Consider the following 17,848-nt stretch of genomic DNA (forward strand, 5'->3'; position numbering starts at 1 on the left):
TAAGTGCTGTAATAGACATACAGACCACAGTGTTATAAGAGCCAAGTCTACACAGAAGATGACTGAGCCTGAAGAGGTTAAGGAAGCTGCTCAGAACCAACAGCTCAAAGCATCTCAGTTCCAGCCTGGATCTACAACAGCCTCCTGACTGGCTTCCTTGTCCTCGGTGTCTCCTTAGTCCACTGCACCACACACACCACATACCTTCACCTTCCCCGAATACAGGCCTCATGGCACCCACCCCTCCACACAAAACTCCCAATGGCACCCACCTGCCTATAGGATAGTCTGAGGCTAAGCCTAATTTATTCTGTCCTACTATTCGACTTTCTCTCTCGTTGCTCTTCCACGCCCAAATATTTTGCTGCTCTCAAAGCAGGTCTTCCTCCTTTGTAGGCAAAATTCCAAGATGGCCTCCAAGATTCCTATCTCTGGGACCAAGACTGACAAAATGCCTGTCCCCTCAGTGTGGGCAGAACCCATGAGTTCTTGAAAAGGTTACACTATTTGGCAAAGGTGAAGGGATTTCACAAATGAAATTAAGGCCCCAAACCAGATGACTTTGAGTTAATCAAATGAGAGGCTATTGGGTCCTGACCCAATCCAATGAGCCCTTTAAAAGAGGGTCTGGAGGACAGAGATTCTCTCTCCTGATGGCTTCCAAGAAGCAGGCCACCATGATTTCTGCAGCTTCAAGGAATGGATTCTGCCAACCACCACATGAGCTCAGGAGACAGCAGCCCCGACTGACACCTGCAGTCACAGCCCTGTGCTGGGAGGGACCCAGCTAAGCCATGCTTGGACTCCTGACCCCAAGTCACTGAGAGATAATAAATGGTGTTTTTTAAGCTGTTAAGTTTGTGGCAGTGTGTTAGAGAGCAATGGAAAATGAATACCTCCTCATTACGCCCACCTAATTCTGGTCTCTCCACATCCTGAGCTCCACCTTGTGTGTAGCCCGGCCTTGGATGCCCTCTCTTGCCGTTTAAAAACATCTGACTCAACAATCATGGCCTCGTTCACATCGCATCTCCTTCCAAATGGCTCCTTCGGTCTCCCCAGCCCCCTCTACCTTTATGCATTGCTTGTTTTATGAGGGGGAGGTAATTAGGTTTATTCATTTATTTCTGCTTGGAGGAGGTCCTGGGGATTGAACTCTGGGCCTCTTGCATGCAGAGTATGTGCTCAACCACTTGAACCATACCCTTCCTCCCACCCCGTTTTTGACTTCTTATAATTTGGGTACCACTCCTCAGTCTTAAATGACATTTTGCTACGCAGAATCAGCACTGACTTCTTCGGATTTCTACAACCATGTGTTTTATTCTGCTGTCTCTCTACAATTCCTTCAGTGCTTTGTACAGTGTGCTAAGTACCCAAAAGAAACTTAGAGACCAGCCATCAGAAAGCACTATCCCTGTCTAGTTTGGGGCCCTATTATTTAATGTACTTCTGACAGTGAAGTACACATAAAACCTCCTGCACAGTTTCCTGATCGGTCTATACACACACACACACACACACACACACACACGTACACACATATGTGTAGCGGCATGGATGCCCACAAATGCACTTATTATACAAACTTATTAGTTCAAAACTAACATCAAAGGATGGAGAGAAATCAGTCACAGTATCGACTTCCCTTCCCCCTCGTTTTTTGTTTCTTTCTAGTCTTTCTTTTCACTCTTCCCTTCCTGCCTCACCTGTACTTGCCTTTGGTCCTTCTAGTCCTCTGCCCTCAGTGTCTCTTTCTTTCCCACCCCTTTCTCCCCATAATGCACTTCACCTTCCACATTCCTCTTCTCTTCTTCCTAGTTATCCCCTACGATTTCCAGTCAATATAAACTATATGCCGTCCTCTTCCACCTACGTGGTGCCAAGACTTCACTCATATTTGGTTAGTCTCTACCCAGTCTACAGAGTTCTCTCCAACTTTGTTAATTCTCCACTAAAGTAATCACTAAAAAATCTGCCAAAACTTCTAAAATAATCCAGAAGATGGGAGGGCTAACTTGAATAAGACAGAGTGACTGGACTGAGGTCATTTCAAGGACCCATGGAGGAAGTGGGTTCTGAAGTAAAGATTGGGGTCACATGCCAATTATTCCAGACTGAGGAAGTAACACATGCAACTAGAATCACACCTTTGAAAAAAAGAAAAAGAGCCAGCAAGAACACTAGACGTTATTAGAAAACACTCAATTTACAACAAATGAAGCAACTGAGGCCCAAGGAGGGTAAGCGATTAGCTCGATGTCATCCAGCCAGTTACCGGCAGAGCTGGGACTAGAATTAAGCACCCCATTTCCAGTACGTCTTAACTACCTCTCCATCAGTCCTCATGTGTGCAAGGGGCTGCGGGTGGCTGAAGCAGAGTGAAAAGAAACGTAATAAACTGGGCCAAATAAACTGCAAGGGGGCGTTTATGGAATAGAACTTACTGGAGCCACTGAGCTTGAAAGGTCATGTCGGTCATGTTTTCAAATGTGTAATCCCATTTCAGAACATAGATCTGATTTTCAGCACTGATCTCTATATTTTCTGGCGAAGGCAGTTTATGCTCCACTGCAAGACAAAGAATACACAGAAAAACACACACATTTACTCTAGGGAGATAACACATGGTTAGAATTCTTAACAGCCTGGACAAGAAGATAAAAAGGCTTGCATTTCATTCATTATGAGGTAACAGCTACATAAGCTACGGTGCATATATACGCACAGTAATACTAGGCAGCCATTTAACAGAACGTGACAGATCTGTATGTACCAACATGAAAAAGGGAGCCTCCTTACATTAGGTTAAACAAGCAAGTTTCAAATAAATCTAGCAGGACCCTATTTCTTAATTTAAAAGGCACATTCCCCCCAACTGCAATTCTGCAAATACGTTTGTATAAATCCTGAAAAAAGTGTGAGACGTTGCACACAAACTACTGGCAACGCTTACCTCTGATCAATGGAACTGGGGGTAAGAAGGCAGGAGAGGAAATCTTTACTTTAAGCCTTTCTGTACTGTTTGATTTTAAAAACAAAGCATATTAAATTTACAATTAAAATAATAAATCCGAGCTCCCTCCCTTAACCTTAGTTGTTGGCAAGATGTCACTGATTAAATGTATCAGTATGCGTTCATATTTTAACATTTCATCTCTAAAGGTATGCTTTTTGGAAGACTAACTATTCTCTGGCAACTCCCTCCCCTTTTTGTGGATTCTGAATAAAAAGTTTTTGTCATTAGAAAATATTTTCATCACTATTAATTTGCGACAAAACCCCCCAAAACACCTTTTTGCTTATGTAAATGCTGTTAGAATGCTTGTCTTCATATCTATAAAACCATCATATAAACTTCAGCAACGATGGAAAAACTGCCAAAATTAATAGATTGCCAATCTATGTATATAGTTATTGAATCTAAAGCAAAACTCCCTCCTCACCTGTGGTAGTTATACAAGACACCGGGCTATAGACACCGAATTTTCTTGATGAACGCAGTTCTGCTCTCACTTTTAAACAATAAGTAGTCTCTGGTGAGAGTCTATAAATTTTATCTCTGGAATAAACACTTTCAGTCCTTTCCTATAATTTAAAAAAACAGAAGCCTGTTTGTTAAAAAAGTGTAAAGTCAAATTTTAGAATCAATTCACATCATTTTTTTCCCTCTCACATCAAACAAAAGTGAAAGTAACACTTACTTCTAGACTGGAAGAGTTTTCCCAGATAACCAAGCTATACAGAAAGTTTGACTTGATCCATAGCCCACATGGTACTATCTTTTGTTCCAGGAGGAGAGATGTTTACTATTATCGCCTTATCTTCAGCTTTTAAACGTACGTCTGGAGGACCAATTTGAGCTGTAAAAATCAAAACATTAACTATAGAACTTCACTAACACAAGCCAAAACATTCATACAGTTCTAAGCACTTATGTGCCTGGCGTATGAAAAAAAGAAAGTTCCTCATGAAGTGAAGGACATGAAAAAAAAATTCAAAACAAATTATGTATGTCATGCATGCTATAAGAAAAACGAATTAACATAAAGGGACAGAGAATGGTAGCAAGAGCTGTTTAGCTAAGTTAGTGAGGAGAAGGCCCCCTGAGACGTTTGAGCTGAGACCTGAACAAAGCGAGGGACTCAGTCATTCACGACTTTAAGGGAGAAGTGTCCCAGGTTGAGGGGCACCAAGTGCAGAAACCCTGGGATGGGAACGGGCTCACTGTTTTCCAGAGACACTAGGGGGCGCTCGAATGGCCGAGTGGTTGAAAATGAGCTCAGAGGTAGCTGGAACCCAGCCAACGGGAAGGACTTTGAGTCCGTGATGCACTGGAGGATGCGATTGGAGGAGTGCCGAGATTTGATTCACTTTTTGGAAGGACCACCTGGGTTAATGTGTGCAGAAGCGGGGAAGCTACCGCAGGTCTATGACAAATGGAAGTGGCTTGGCGAAGGCTGGGAGTTGGGGTGGAAGTGAGAAGGGACCCAATGCAGGTTCTACTCTGAAGGCTGATCATTCGGGACTTGCTGATGGACTGGATGGGGGATGTGAGGAAGCGATGTCAAAGGTGACACCAGGGCTCTCGGCCAGAGCGAATAAGTAGGTGATGTCATTAACAGAGATGGAAAACACTGCAAGAAGAGCAGGGCGGAGGGGGAAAATCAAGAGCTCTGCTTGGCTCTTTCAAATCTGAGCTGACTTTTAGACCTCTAAGCAGAGAGGCTGAGGAGAGCTGGTGATACAAGTCAAAGTAAGGGGAAGGGAGGGGCCTGGAGATACAATTGTGGGGAGTCCAGAGGACAGACAGTATTGAGAGCTATACGATTCCCAGGGGAGGGCGGGTAGAGAGAAGTTCCATGGCTGAGCCCTGCAGCTTCCCAACATTTAAAGGTCTGGAGGACGAGAAGAAACAGGCAAAGGAACAACCAAGGAGCAAGAGGAGAGCCAGGAAAGCACAGTGCCCTAGAGAGCAGGGTTTCAAGAGGAAGGGAGTGGTAATCACACCCATGCCACAGAGGGACTGGGCCTGAAGAGGACTGGGAATCCACCTGGCACTGTGGAGGTCTCAGTGACCCTGGCAAGAGTGGTTTCAGTGCAGTGATGGGGAACGAAGCTTGAAGCAGAAGGTGGAAGAGGGAGGGGGAGAAAGAGTACAGAGAGGGGTACAGATCACTGTTCTGTGTGTTTCGGTATAGGGCGGTGGTTCTCAGACTTTTTAGTTTCAAGATCCCTTAGAGAAACTGAGGGTCCGGAAGAGCTTTTGTTTATATGGGCTATGTCTCTGAATATCTAGCATATTAAACATTGACACTGATAAAAAATTAAAATATTTATTAACTCATTAAAAAATAGTAATGATAAACCTATTACATGATAAAAAATATTTGTGATATAAAAATGACTACATTTGCTAAAACAAACCAAAAAATTTAGTGAGAAGACTGGTGCTGTTTGAACATTTTGTTCAAGTCCCTTTAATGTCTGGCTTAATAAAGACGGATGTGTCTCATACCTACTTTTGCATTCAGTCAGTCATCAGATCACAGCAAACAGCCTCTAGAAAATGCCAGTGTGCACTCAAGAGAGAATGAAAATGAAAAAGGCAAGTAAGCCTTAGAATTATTAGGAAAAGTCTTGACCTTAGAGACCTCCTGAAAGGGTCCTGAAGACCACACTTTGAGAACCACCACTCTAGGGAGAGCAGGGAAATGTGGCCATAGCAGGAGGGAAATACAGATTTTAGGGAATCTTTGTTTTTTGTTTTTTTTTTTAAAGATGGAAGATTTTATAGTATGCAAATAAACGGGCCTGGGAAGTGAGCTGTTCTGGTAATATTTAATAAAGAACACAATGTAATTCAGCTGGCAGCTTTTTCTTACCTTTTTTAAATGGTACAAACGGGGGAACCTCATGCCACTGAGAAGTGCTGTTTCCTTTTTCTGCTCTTATGCGCAATTTAATATTTTCGTAAACACTTCTTAAGTGGAGTGAAGAAAAGCTGCATTCGGTACGAGTAACATACTGACACCCAAGCAGTTTTCTCCAATTACCCATCCCTGGTCTTTAAAATAAAAAAGTGAATGAATGAATGAACATTATAAATACAAAAAAGTGACAAACATGTTTGCTATTTACATCATTATAAAGCAAGTATAAGCAGTTATTTCTTCTACTTGAGTTAAGGTCCCGACAGCATTAAAGTGGGAAACATTCCACTCTTTTTCAATGCATATATACCAAGTTATTATTTATACAATGGAATAATTCTGACATACAGTTAACTTTTTAATACAGTTCTATAATTCTGTGGGTGGCTGCATCAGGATTTCAAAGAAGCAGAGAAACAAAGAACCCATAAGGTAAAAGTGGATTAGTGCTGCCTTTGTTAAAAACAGCTGCACAACCTCTGGCCCATTGCTTGTATTCGGGATCCTCTCTTCCTTTCTGAAAATTTCGGAACTGGATTTGATGATTCCCTTCTGACCTCCTCCTACGAATAGATTTACAAGCCCAAAGAAAGACCTCAGAATCGGCATGCTTTGAGAATTTCCTCTGCTCTCCTCAAAACCAGACCATTCCTTCTACAAACCGTAATTCCTTCTATTACATCATTAGAGACAAAGAACTTAAAATGTTAACATAAACTAACAAACTTCTCAAAGTGGATTTAGTCCATCAAAAAGTTTAAGTGGAAAAAAAAAAAAAGGTTTAAGTGACTGATGAGATTCTTTAACCACATGAAGAAATCCAGTCGGCATGGAGTGCCTGAAACAGAGAGGTCATGTTGCTACAGAGGGGGAAGAGGAGGCTGAAGTGAAGGTGAGGGACAGAAAACAGATAATAGGTTTCAAAATTTTTGCCTATGATAAGCTCTGTCTGCCTTACACCAGGCAGAAAAACTATCCTCTGAGAAGGCATTTCTGTCAGGACTAATTCAAAGTTCTAGCATCAGCTAACTTTAATTTTTTTGGTAATACTGCAGACCTCATTTTAAAGATGCTACAACATCTTTAATAAAAAGGTAAGGTGCTTTTTATTAAGATATAAACTACGGATGATATCCAAATAATTTTTATGTTGACTCCAATTCAAGTCTACCTTATTTTTCAAAAAGGAAACAATAAAAATTATTGCTAAAAAATTAGCAATAACATACACTAGCATATGGGACACTTCAATCCTGGCCAGCTTCCCCTTCTACTCTACCTATCTGTGCTCTGAGATTAGAGTTGGCATTAATAATACCTTAATTTAAATGCAAATCTTCCTGAGAAACTCCTCCACATCACAGTCTATTTTTAAAAAGTCCAGGTTTAAAAAATCTAAGCCCAAAATTCAGATTTTGTTTTTCTCAAATGTCATTTATTAGAAAATTTAATTCCAGAGAAATTAATAAGAGATGTAAGGAGGCCTGGGAAGTGGGTACAGTACACAAACCTCTTTAAATTAGGGGCATGGAGGGTCAAAATAAAAGGAACTACAGACAAAAAGCCAGTAATGTGTCTCTGGTCCATTTATCTGGACAGCTCCTATTATGAACAGAAAACCTTATAAAAAATTTAAAACTAGGCCTTGATATGGATTCAGCCCATCTGCACGCTTCACATCTGCCCTTCCTGCTGCAGGAGGCACAGTGGCATGCCCCACTCCAAATGCTCTTAAAAAAAAACTTTATCATATGTAATATTTAGATTAGAGCAGAAATATAACCTGAAAATGAATATGTAACCAATATGAAATTCATTTCATAAGAGCCATCTCAGGACAGAACTTCATGCTGTCTTTGTCTCCCCTGTTCACTAATGTATTCCCAGTACCCAGCAGAGTGTTTGGCATAAAAGGCACTCAGTATCTGCTGAATGAAAACTACACACAGCATAATAAATTTGAGACGTAAGTCACGAACACTGATGTCTTTGACAGCGTGTGTTCGACATGCACTGGCACCCCAGCGGCTGATTTATGCGTCTGTGTATTACTTCTCACCAGTGGCGTCTGTCCTACGTTCTGAGACTACACTGCAAAGTGTCTGTCTGCTGCTGACACTAACTACACTTCAGCCGATCACGTACTCCGCACCACTGTTCTGCACACTTATACACAACTGTGCGACGCTCACAACCTGCTGAGTTAGATGCTTCATCACTGGGGTGTCCCAGCCCAGTGTGCCTGCCACTGTCCTGGTTTAAGCTTATTGCTTCAGCTTATCTAAAATTAAGTGCTTCTTTTCACTCTCAGAAGTATCCTGGTTTGAATGATAACATATGGTCAGATTAATTTTTATCTTCACTTAACAGATAAGGAAACTGTGATAAAGAGAAAAAGTAGCAAAGGATGGATTTACACCCAAGCAGCCTGGCTCAAGTCCCTGCCACACTACACCACGCTAACTGCCACACTACACCACGCTAACTGCCACACTACACCACGCTAACTGCTACTCTGACTCCCTAAACTTGTGGCCTGGCATATTCTTACAAGGCAACCATCTATAAAGCTAGAAGTGAATAGAGTCAGAACGCATTGAAACAGTGCATCTGACACTAAAGTCAGAATGGAAGCGTAAAAGATTACTGTGCACTGGAGAGTTTAGTATAAACAATAGGACACGTGAAGGAACAAGAATACGAGAGCACGGTCTTGGCTCTGTTCTTCATTCTGAGGGTAACTTTAAATAAAGATATGTGAAATAATCTGTTATACTTAAAACAGTTGTTTAATAAGAACATTCTGAACTAAGGCAAAGAACAAAATTGGTAACAAAACTCAAAGTTCAATTTAAAGAAAATCTCTAAAGATGAAAATTCTTCAATTATCAATTCTGAGAAAAACTGTGTGTGCGTGTACACACACACATATAGTTGACCTGTGAACAACACTGGTTTGAACTGCATGGGTCCAATGACATGCAGATTTTTTTTCAATAAATACATATTACAATACATGATCTAAGGTTGGTTGAATCCACGGAGGCAGACCGCAGATATGGAGGGCCTACTGTAAAGTCACACTCAGATCTCCAACTGCTTGGGGGTTGGCACCCTAAGTCCTGCCATTGTTCAAGGATCAACTGCACACACACACACACACTACTAACAGTCAACTGGAGAACAACAGGGCTGTGGTTGATGCAGTGGAATCCTGGTCCTGGAAATTCTACGCCCCGTTTCGTCACTGCCTGCATCCCTAGGCTGTTTGTTGCACAGGGATCATGGTTAGCAGACAGGGCTCCAATGCCCAAAGCGAACTACTGTACTTCCTGAGCTGTATTTCCTCCTGTAAACTTTCTTCTTCAACTCCCTGTCTGCCCGTCCCCTTGGCAATCAGTAACTGGAAAGTGAGCACTAGGGAGGAGGCAGAAACTCCAGAAACACTGGGTCTGTGGGAACACAGGGCTCAATATACTGATGTTTATAACGTGTATCTAAAATGGAAATTTTGTGTATGATGGGGATACAAGAAAGCCTGGCAGCTGATACCAAAACTGCGGCTAGGCCTTGAGGGGGCACTCTCTCATATCCTCAAGGCATGCTCTAGGTCAGATCCTACTTTATGTCTGAAGAAGTTGGAGCATCCAGAACAGAGAAGGCATGGCTGTGGGCTACAGAAGTTGTCTGCTATCCTCACACTCCAAATTTCTTGCTTCAATGCCCAAAGATGACTGTGACTAAGTCTCTGTAGAAATGAAGTTACAAATATACAAAGTAGCCATACATTTTCTTTAAAAAGTGGAAAAACTCAAGTTTCCCAAATCTGAAAAAAAAAATCGGGTTAAAATTATAACAAGTATTCAGCAAATCAGTAAGTAAAGTGACGTACATTTGATACTCTGCTGAAAAAGTCACGTTCTTGAAATATCCACCGCTCCTGTTCCACTTCAGGGTGAAACTGTCATCAATGATGGAGACCTCTCCATTTTCAGGAGGTTTCAGATTTGTTCCTTCTGTAAAGGCAACGACAAAAAAGACAGTTATATCTACATCTGAATGCTATAGACATTTTTAAAAATGTTATTCTTTCCTTCATATCATTGACTGAAGAATGAATACATTTAAATATAACAAAGTCTATTTAAAAATCTGAAAACAAAACCCAAAAACCTAGTGATTACTCTCAGCACGGGGAGGGGGCTAATTTATTTCTAACTCTGCATTCAAGAGTTGGAAAAAGGCAGAGTTTTTTTAATCTATAAAAAGCAAACATTATATGCCAATATATCTCAATAAAGGCAGAAAAAATAGATCATAAAAAGGTAAAGATAAACATGTGTTTTAATTAGAACAAGTCTCTGTATGAAAACAGTATTTTTCTTTGGTCTTGAAAGTGACAATGACATAAAGGATATATGGGTCAACTGTTTAACAGCCTCCATTTGGTTTCACATTCTCTGTTCAGAGAGGGATATACTCTGAGAGAGAACTGAACAGATGTGGTTTGCAAGGTGACAGACAGTCACAGGAAAAAATATTTACACAATAAAACCGAGAGGTAGAGGTATGAAGGTTTATCATGTCAGCCAAGCCCTACAGGAATCTGAGAAGATCCTGACTGCTGAAGATATCAAGTCTGAACCCTTCTGTATTTTTAAGGACTTCCATCTGAAGACCTATTTCTTATTTCTTTTTTTTTTTAACTGAAGTATAGTTGATTTATAATACTGTGTTAGTTTCAGGTGTATAGCAAAATGATTCAGATATATATATATACTTCAGATTATTTTCCACTGCAGGTTATTATAAGATTTTGAGTATAGTTTCCTGTGTTATACAGTATATTCTTGCTTATTTTATGTATAGTAGGTTGTATCTGTTAGTCCCATACTGCTAATGAATCTCTTTCCCCCATCCCTTTCCCCTTTATTTCTTATAGTTCTAGCACAAATCTTCCACCAGTTGGACGCCCTCTTTTCTGATTTTTCCCATTGGCCCCTCCAATCCGAATTTTTCTTCCTCTCTGACCACCCAAATCCTCCAAGACCCAGCTAAAGTCCGCTCCCTAACAGAAAACCTTCCTCAAATAGTGCAGCTCATGCTGACCTTACTCTTCCTTTCCGCCGTGTCATGAATCTGCACACTGAACTTCACATTAAGTACATGCACTCAGCCCAGTACCTGACATTGAGCAGGCTCTCAAAACTTGCGGAATGAAGTTTTTTTTGGCGATTTCCAGTCTAGACGGCGGAGTAGTAGGACCAAGAACTCGCCTCTCCTTGTAACTACAACAAAGCCACAACTGACTGCTAAACAACCACTGAAAAAACCAAAGACTGGAATCTAGCAAAAAAGATCCTCTTCAACTGGAAACATAAAAAGGGGACCACAGCGGGATGATGGGAGGGGCATGCTCGGGATATAACCGGGCCCCATACCCCTGGGGTGGGCGACCCACAAGCTGAAGAACAGTTAAGTTGCAGAGGCCCACCCCACAGGAGTGAGAGCTCTCAGCCCCACGTCAGGCTCCCCAGCCCGGGGTTCCGGCATTGGGAGGAGACCCCAGGACACCTGGTTTTGAAGGCCAGTGGAGCTTAACTCCAGGAGTTAAGTGAAATAAGTCAGAAAAAGAAAGGCAAATACTGTAAGATATCACTTACATTTGGAATCTAAAAAAATACAGCAAACCAGTGAATATAACAGAAAAGAAACACTCGCAGATGTAGAGAAGGAACTAGTGGTTACCAGTGGGGAGAGGGAAGGGGTAGGGGCAACATGGAGGTGACAGATTAAGAGGTACAAACTACCAGGTATAAAATAAGCTTCAAGGATGTATTGTACACCATGGGGCATATGGCCAATATCTTCTAATAACTCTAACTGGAGTATAACCTTTAAAAACTGTGAATTACTATAATGTATACTATACCTATAACATATAATATTGTGCATCAACTATACTTCAATTAAAAAAATGACATTGTAAAATAAACACATATATAAATAAATAAACAAGAAAAAAATGTCTTAAAAAATTGCTTCTTTATGTTAAACACAAACCTCCAACCAGATTTCAAGTTCCTTAAGGCAGGGTCTACATAGCTTCATACTTAATCTACGTTTTTCAGAGTCCTCAGAGTAATGCTAAGTTCACAGGAACTTTCTCAATATCACAAAAGATTGATTTTGATGAATTACAATTTTTAAAAGACCAGCTTTTAAATTTATTATTTTTTTCCTCCAGTGTTTCTAGCCTTTACTTCTGTGCAGGGCAAGCATGTTATCTTCCTGCAGACCTTCTACACCAGGGGTCCTCGTGTAGATCTTTTTTTATGGGGGCTGCTTCCTCTACTTTCCAGTTTGAGATACTACAGTATGGAGTCAACATGGGAGACATCTGAGAAAATATTTTCTAAATTATTTATTTTAATTTGGTGAGGTGCTCATTGAGCCTCCCCAGCCTTGACTTTCTGCATTGCGCTCGCATTCTCGGACTCCATCATTGACTAGAATACTTCCCCTTATGCCACTCTAAACTTAATTCCCATCCCAGTTGTTGGAAGTTTATAGATCCCATGCAGCCAAAGAACAGTGATTGGGTTTACAGGATTAACAAAAAGGTCTGATGGCATTTGTAGTCTCTAGCCTAGAATATTCTAACTCTAGTAATTCTGGGTCTTGAGCAAGAACAAAGAAATCTGATGCCTGGGATAGAGCCAGGTAATTCCTCAGGGACGCAATCCTTCTGCTATTAAGGTAAGGAAACTCCAGAGTTAGAAGCATCTTGGCATTTGGGAGACAAACAAATAACCAACTGATAAATGAACACATTGGAAATAATTATTAAACAGGATCTTAGATGTCGTGGATTCTGTTCCATTAGTATTAACAATATCCCTTTGACAATAATTTAGTTCACCTTTTTAGCATGTAAAATATATAAGTGGGTACTTAATTCAATAATTCTATTTATACAATTGGTTGCTTCCAACCTTTCACATTCATATTGATGACAAGAAATGATTTACTATATTTTTAAGTACGACATAAATCCAAAAACATACATCCATACAAATATAAATTTCCTCCTATAGTTTAGATAGTTTTCTTAGACTAGGATCCCAGAATTGCTTTAAAAGTATGAATATTTTAGGCGAGGTGGGTAGAGCGTACACTTGGCATCCATGAGGTCCTGGGTTCAAGCCCCAGTGCTTCCATTAAGGGGAAAATAAATAAATAAATAAAGCATAAACACACACACACACACACATATTTAAAAAAGCATGAATATTCTGATGACTTTGAAAAACAGGGCAACATTATGATCTCAGGTTAGAGTTACCATTTCATTTAGTTTTGAATATTATTATTCCTTTGAGAAAAAAGTAGATTAGTTAATTGAAAGATACCTAAGCTTAACATATAGGATAATCAAGAACTAAATTGTAGGGGGAGGGTATAGCTTAGTGGTAGGGTGCATGCCTGGCATGCATAAAGTCCTGGGGTTCAATCCCCAGTACCTTACTTAAAAAACAAAACCTAAGTACCTCCCCCCCAAGAAAATAAGACACAAGTAAACAAATTATAAATTAAAAATAAAAAAAAAGAACTAAATTGTTGACCTTTAGAAAAAGTCTAGTGTTAGCCCCCAGAGCTTTGAGGCCAGATTCCCAGGGTTTGATTTCCCCCTAAACCAGTGGCTAGCTGTATGGCCTCAGTCTGCCTAACCTGCAAAGTGAGGATAATGGTGCCCAGCTTTGTTCTGAAAACTAAATGAGTTCATACCTTTAAAACATTTAGAATAGTGTGTGGCACCACGGTTAAGAAGGCAATAAATGCCAGTTGTGTATAAAGTTTATTTCAGTTCTCCTCTAATCTAGGTTAAAATTATGATCTTAATGAACACCCTCCTGGAGTGTTAATTTTACATGAAAATTCTGGGGAAATTCTTTTTATCCAAAAGCAAACATAGGTTTAATGCAAAATTTTCATGAACAAAAGACTCCAAAGAAATTACCAGGGGTTACACCAGGATCCTAGTACCCATATACTATACTATATACCATGTTTGTGGAAGAGTATGAGAAAACATTTGTGAAACAGGATAAAGGAAACGTCATTTAAAATGAAGACAGGAGGGTGTCTCCGTCGCGCAATGGATAGCGTATTGGACTCCTAAAATGAAGACAGCAGGCCAGAGGCCAGAGCCTTCACGCACTTCCACTCACCATCAATTACAGGAAGCGCCAGCAGCTCAACAAGAAGCCTCAGTAATCCTCAATTACAGATCCGACACGAAGGATTCTATTCCAGCAACAAGCCCGGCGGACGGGAAAGGCCGGCCATCTCAACTCTTGATGTCTTTCAAAACCATCCCACCCAACTTCCTTCCTCCTTTTTCTCTATAAAGTAATGTTCTTTTTCTTCTTGTACTTGCCTATAGCTTTCTTGCCCTAAATTGCAATTCCTCTGCTACTCTGGAAGAAACCCACTATGCTGGTAAAATAACTAACTGGCTGTTTTATTTATTTATTTTTTTTTACAAGATATTATGTACCCCAGAAAACCAGGGTATGCTTTTCTAAACAAATAGTAAAGTATTTAAGCCCACTAAGTGGCCTTACCAACCCCTGGATTCCTGCTCATTGCATGGCCCTGTTTGTCTCTGGGTACCCCTTCTCACTGCAAAGTCAACCTTATAATAGTTGCCATTCCCCACGCACCTCTGCCAAGTTAGGAAAGCCAGCAAACTAGACTGGTGGCTCCCAGCCTCTGTATTTTGGCTGCGTATTTTTCTTTTATTACCACTTTTTATTAGACTGCACGACTCCTGAGGGCAGAGAAATCCTTGCAAACCTTATCCCGCTCCCAAGCGGGACGGAGTAACTGTCTACTAAATTGAGGAACAACAGCATAGCTTGTTTATTATCAAACAGTCCAGGCGAGCTGTCGGATTTATCGGAAACAAACTCGACACTTAAGGGTCTCGCACACCCAGAACCCGCGGAGGTGGGAGCCCCGGGAACAGTCACAGGGCAGGAGGGATAGCGAGGAGGGCGCCCCCAAGCAAGAGGCGTGGAAAGATCTTGAACATCACTTTCTCCCGTTTGATTTTCGAGCCCAAGTCGGTTTCAATGTGAGCGCTGTGACCACGGACAACCAGAGAGGAAGTCTGTCCCTCCCACCCGCTTCCAGATGCCCAGGTTTCCCAAGCTGCCGCCGTTCAGCCTCGCGCCTCGCCCCCGATCCTGCGCGCGGACCCCTATCTCTGACCTGCAGCTTCGGGCAACACCCATGGCGCTCCAGCGACCAGCATCAGGGTCGCCACGCCCAGGAGCGCGAGCATAGTCCGCGGGCCGCCGTCGACCCCTCCAGTTACATCTTCGGCTGCCTCAGGTAGCGCAGCGCGGCGCTAGGGAAGCTTTGGCGCACAAACCACTCTGGACCCCGCGCTCCACGCTCCACCGGCCCCCTCCGCGTCGCCCTGCCCCGCCCCTCGGCGCTCGTCACCCGACCCCCGCGCACGCGCCGTCCCTTCCGTGCGCGCCCCACCCCTCCTCAGTCGCCCCGCCCCCTGCCTTCGTCCCCTCCCCCTGCTCCCGTGCACGCGAGTGGGACAGCGGTGTGCCGCCCAGCCGCCGCCTCCCTTCGCCTCTTTTCGGTCAGGGACTGCCCAGTAGCCTTCCGTCCTCTCGTTCCGGGAAGACCACGCCTAGCCCGAGGCCTTGACCCTTGGAGGCACGCGGAGCTTTGCCAGTGCTCATGCGCAGCCCTTGCGGTCTGTAGTTCCCCGCACTCCTTCCGGGTAGTTGCAGCCTGAGGCACTGCCGGGCCCTCGGGGCTCTCGCCTTCCCCCGCCCGGCTCGCGGACACGGGAGCCTGGAAAAGCGGCGTTGGGGCGGCTTGGGGATTAAGGGAGGAAAGAATGAGGAAGCTCCCGGGAGAGCCAGGCCGTTTCCTTTATGCAGAGCGCGATGAACGTGGGGTAGGCTCGAGTCAAACCGGGACACATGGAGCGTTCGTTTTCGGGGCAACTTGGCCCGGGGCGTATGGGCCCCTTGGAGGGGGTCGTGAGTTTCTGGGTTGGAGGTGGTCTCCAGAACAGCGTTCTGTAACCTCTTTTGAGCGTCCGTTGTTACCAGTAAACAATTTGAGTCCACCATTCAAATGGTTATTTAAATATCTTTTAAAAATTGTTTTAGTTTATTTTTTACTGCAATGAATTTTTTTTAAATTGAAGTACAGTCAATTACAATGTGTCAATCTCTGATGTACTGCACAGTGTCCCAGTCATGCATATACATAAGTATATTCATTTTCATACTTTAAGTATATTAGTAATAGATTATGTACATTATGAAAACACACAAAAGGGAAAAGATAATGAAAGATGAAATAAGCAGTCAAACGCTTACTGTTAATTATAACAACTAAACTAATTATCAATTATAAGGTATAATGAGTATTTGTAAAGACCGATGTACTTCAATGTTGCCTTATAAACAACTTTGAGGACTAATTTATATACCATGAAATTCACCCATTTTAAGTGAACGATGATTTTTAGTAAATCTGTCCAGTTTTTAGGCCTCATTTTTAAAAACTTAAGATTATTACTTAGTGATTCATAAAATTTTAGGTTTGATTCTGAGTATGTCAGTGCTTTAACGACATCATCAATGGAAAAATAACCCCAGGAGAATGTGGATCCAAATGGAAGAAGGAAGCTCTTGGTTGCATGTGCTGAATCATACATAAAAAGCCTTTCCAACAACTCTTTGACTTACGGTTTTCATTGTAATTTTTATTTCCTACTGTCCAAAAGTTGTCTTCCAAACTAGTTGGAATATGTTATATTTTTATATTTAGAACAGTGGGCCCAAAACATTTCATGGACTGAAATATTTCATTCAGAATATGTCTTAAGTATTTTTTCCCCCACTTTCTTAGGTGGGCAACTAGAGGCTTTTTAGATGCATATAGCATTTTTGGCAACAAAAATCAAATTCAAATGGAAATACTTCCAAATATACAATTCCAAAAGAATTGTATATAGTTTATACCTGTATAGTGTCTTTTGATTTTCATTTGCTCACAATAAAAGCAATTTTGAGAGATATAATGCTTTGTTTTGTTTTTCAACATTGTTACTGTCAACTGAAATAAAATCACACAATGTGAGAGTTGTGGGTTAAGTTTTATTGGGGGCAAAATGATGACTATAGCCCGGGAAAGAGCAACCCAGAAAGCTCTGAGAAACTGTACCAAGGAGGCAGGGGGAAAGCTCAGTATTATATGTGATTTCAGTGAAGGGGGGGACGTGCAGCCAAGCACATGTTCAGGCAGAGGCTGCTGCTAGTCATGAGGAGCAGTCATCACCGTTAATGATTCTAGTGCTTTTCTAGATATGAGGAGACACGAGAACTGGGATCATAAAATCTTCCCCTGAAAATACCTAACTATCTGAAGGCCTGTTCAGCCAGTCTTCCCAGAGCACAGAGCGCCTCATTCCTGACTTCCATCCTGAACTCCTTTCAGGGTGTGTTGGTCAGTGGTTGCAACGGCTCATGATTTAATCTAAGCAGAGTTAGATGGCAAGTGCCAATTTTTAATTAGCACTACATCACTTGCTAATGTTATCCACTTATTAAAGAGAAGGTCAGTAAGCATCTTTTGAGAAAATACACAATTCGTTTTTAAGTTGACAGTATTTGCATGGCACAGAAGACTTTCATGGCCTTTCCCATCTTAATACAATAATTGTAAAGATTAGATTGTATTTTAATAAAATTGAATTGAATTTTAAAAATTTAATTGTGACGCCCTGTAGCACTTTATGCACTTCACTTTCAACCTACATGCTGTAATAGTGTGTATATGGATGATGCATGAATTACTTTCCTGTGTGGTGC

At 41.7% G+C, this 17,848-nt stretch overlaps 1 protein-coding gene across 1 annotated transcript in view; it reads right to left on the reverse strand.

Annotated features, from left to right (window-relative positions):
• The window catches only part of IFNAR1 (interferon alpha and beta receptor subunit 1), a 23,331-nt gene extending 7,890 nt beyond the window's left edge, over positions 1 to 15,441 (reverse strand). The window contains 7 exon segments of the mRNA XM_014561608.2: positions 2,448 to 2,571; positions 3,447 to 3,588; positions 3,705 to 3,752; positions 3,754 to 3,863; positions 5,886 to 6,067; positions 9,826 to 9,949; positions 15,210 to 15,441. Coding sequence (XP_014417094.2) covers positions 2,448 to 2,571; positions 3,447 to 3,588; positions 3,705 to 3,752; positions 3,754 to 3,863; positions 5,886 to 6,067; positions 9,826 to 9,949; positions 15,210 to 15,282 — 803 coding nt within the window. The 5' untranslated portion in view covers positions 15,283 to 15,441.
• Between the last annotated feature and the right edge of the window lie 2,407 nt (positions 15,442 to 17,848).

Source organism: Camelus ferus, chromosome 1, assembly GCF_009834535.1.
Source record: "Camelus ferus isolate YT-003-E chromosome 1, BCGSAC_Cfer_1.0, whole genome shotgun sequence".
NCBI lineage: Eukaryota > Metazoa > Chordata > Mammalia > Artiodactyla > Camelidae > Camelus > Camelus ferus.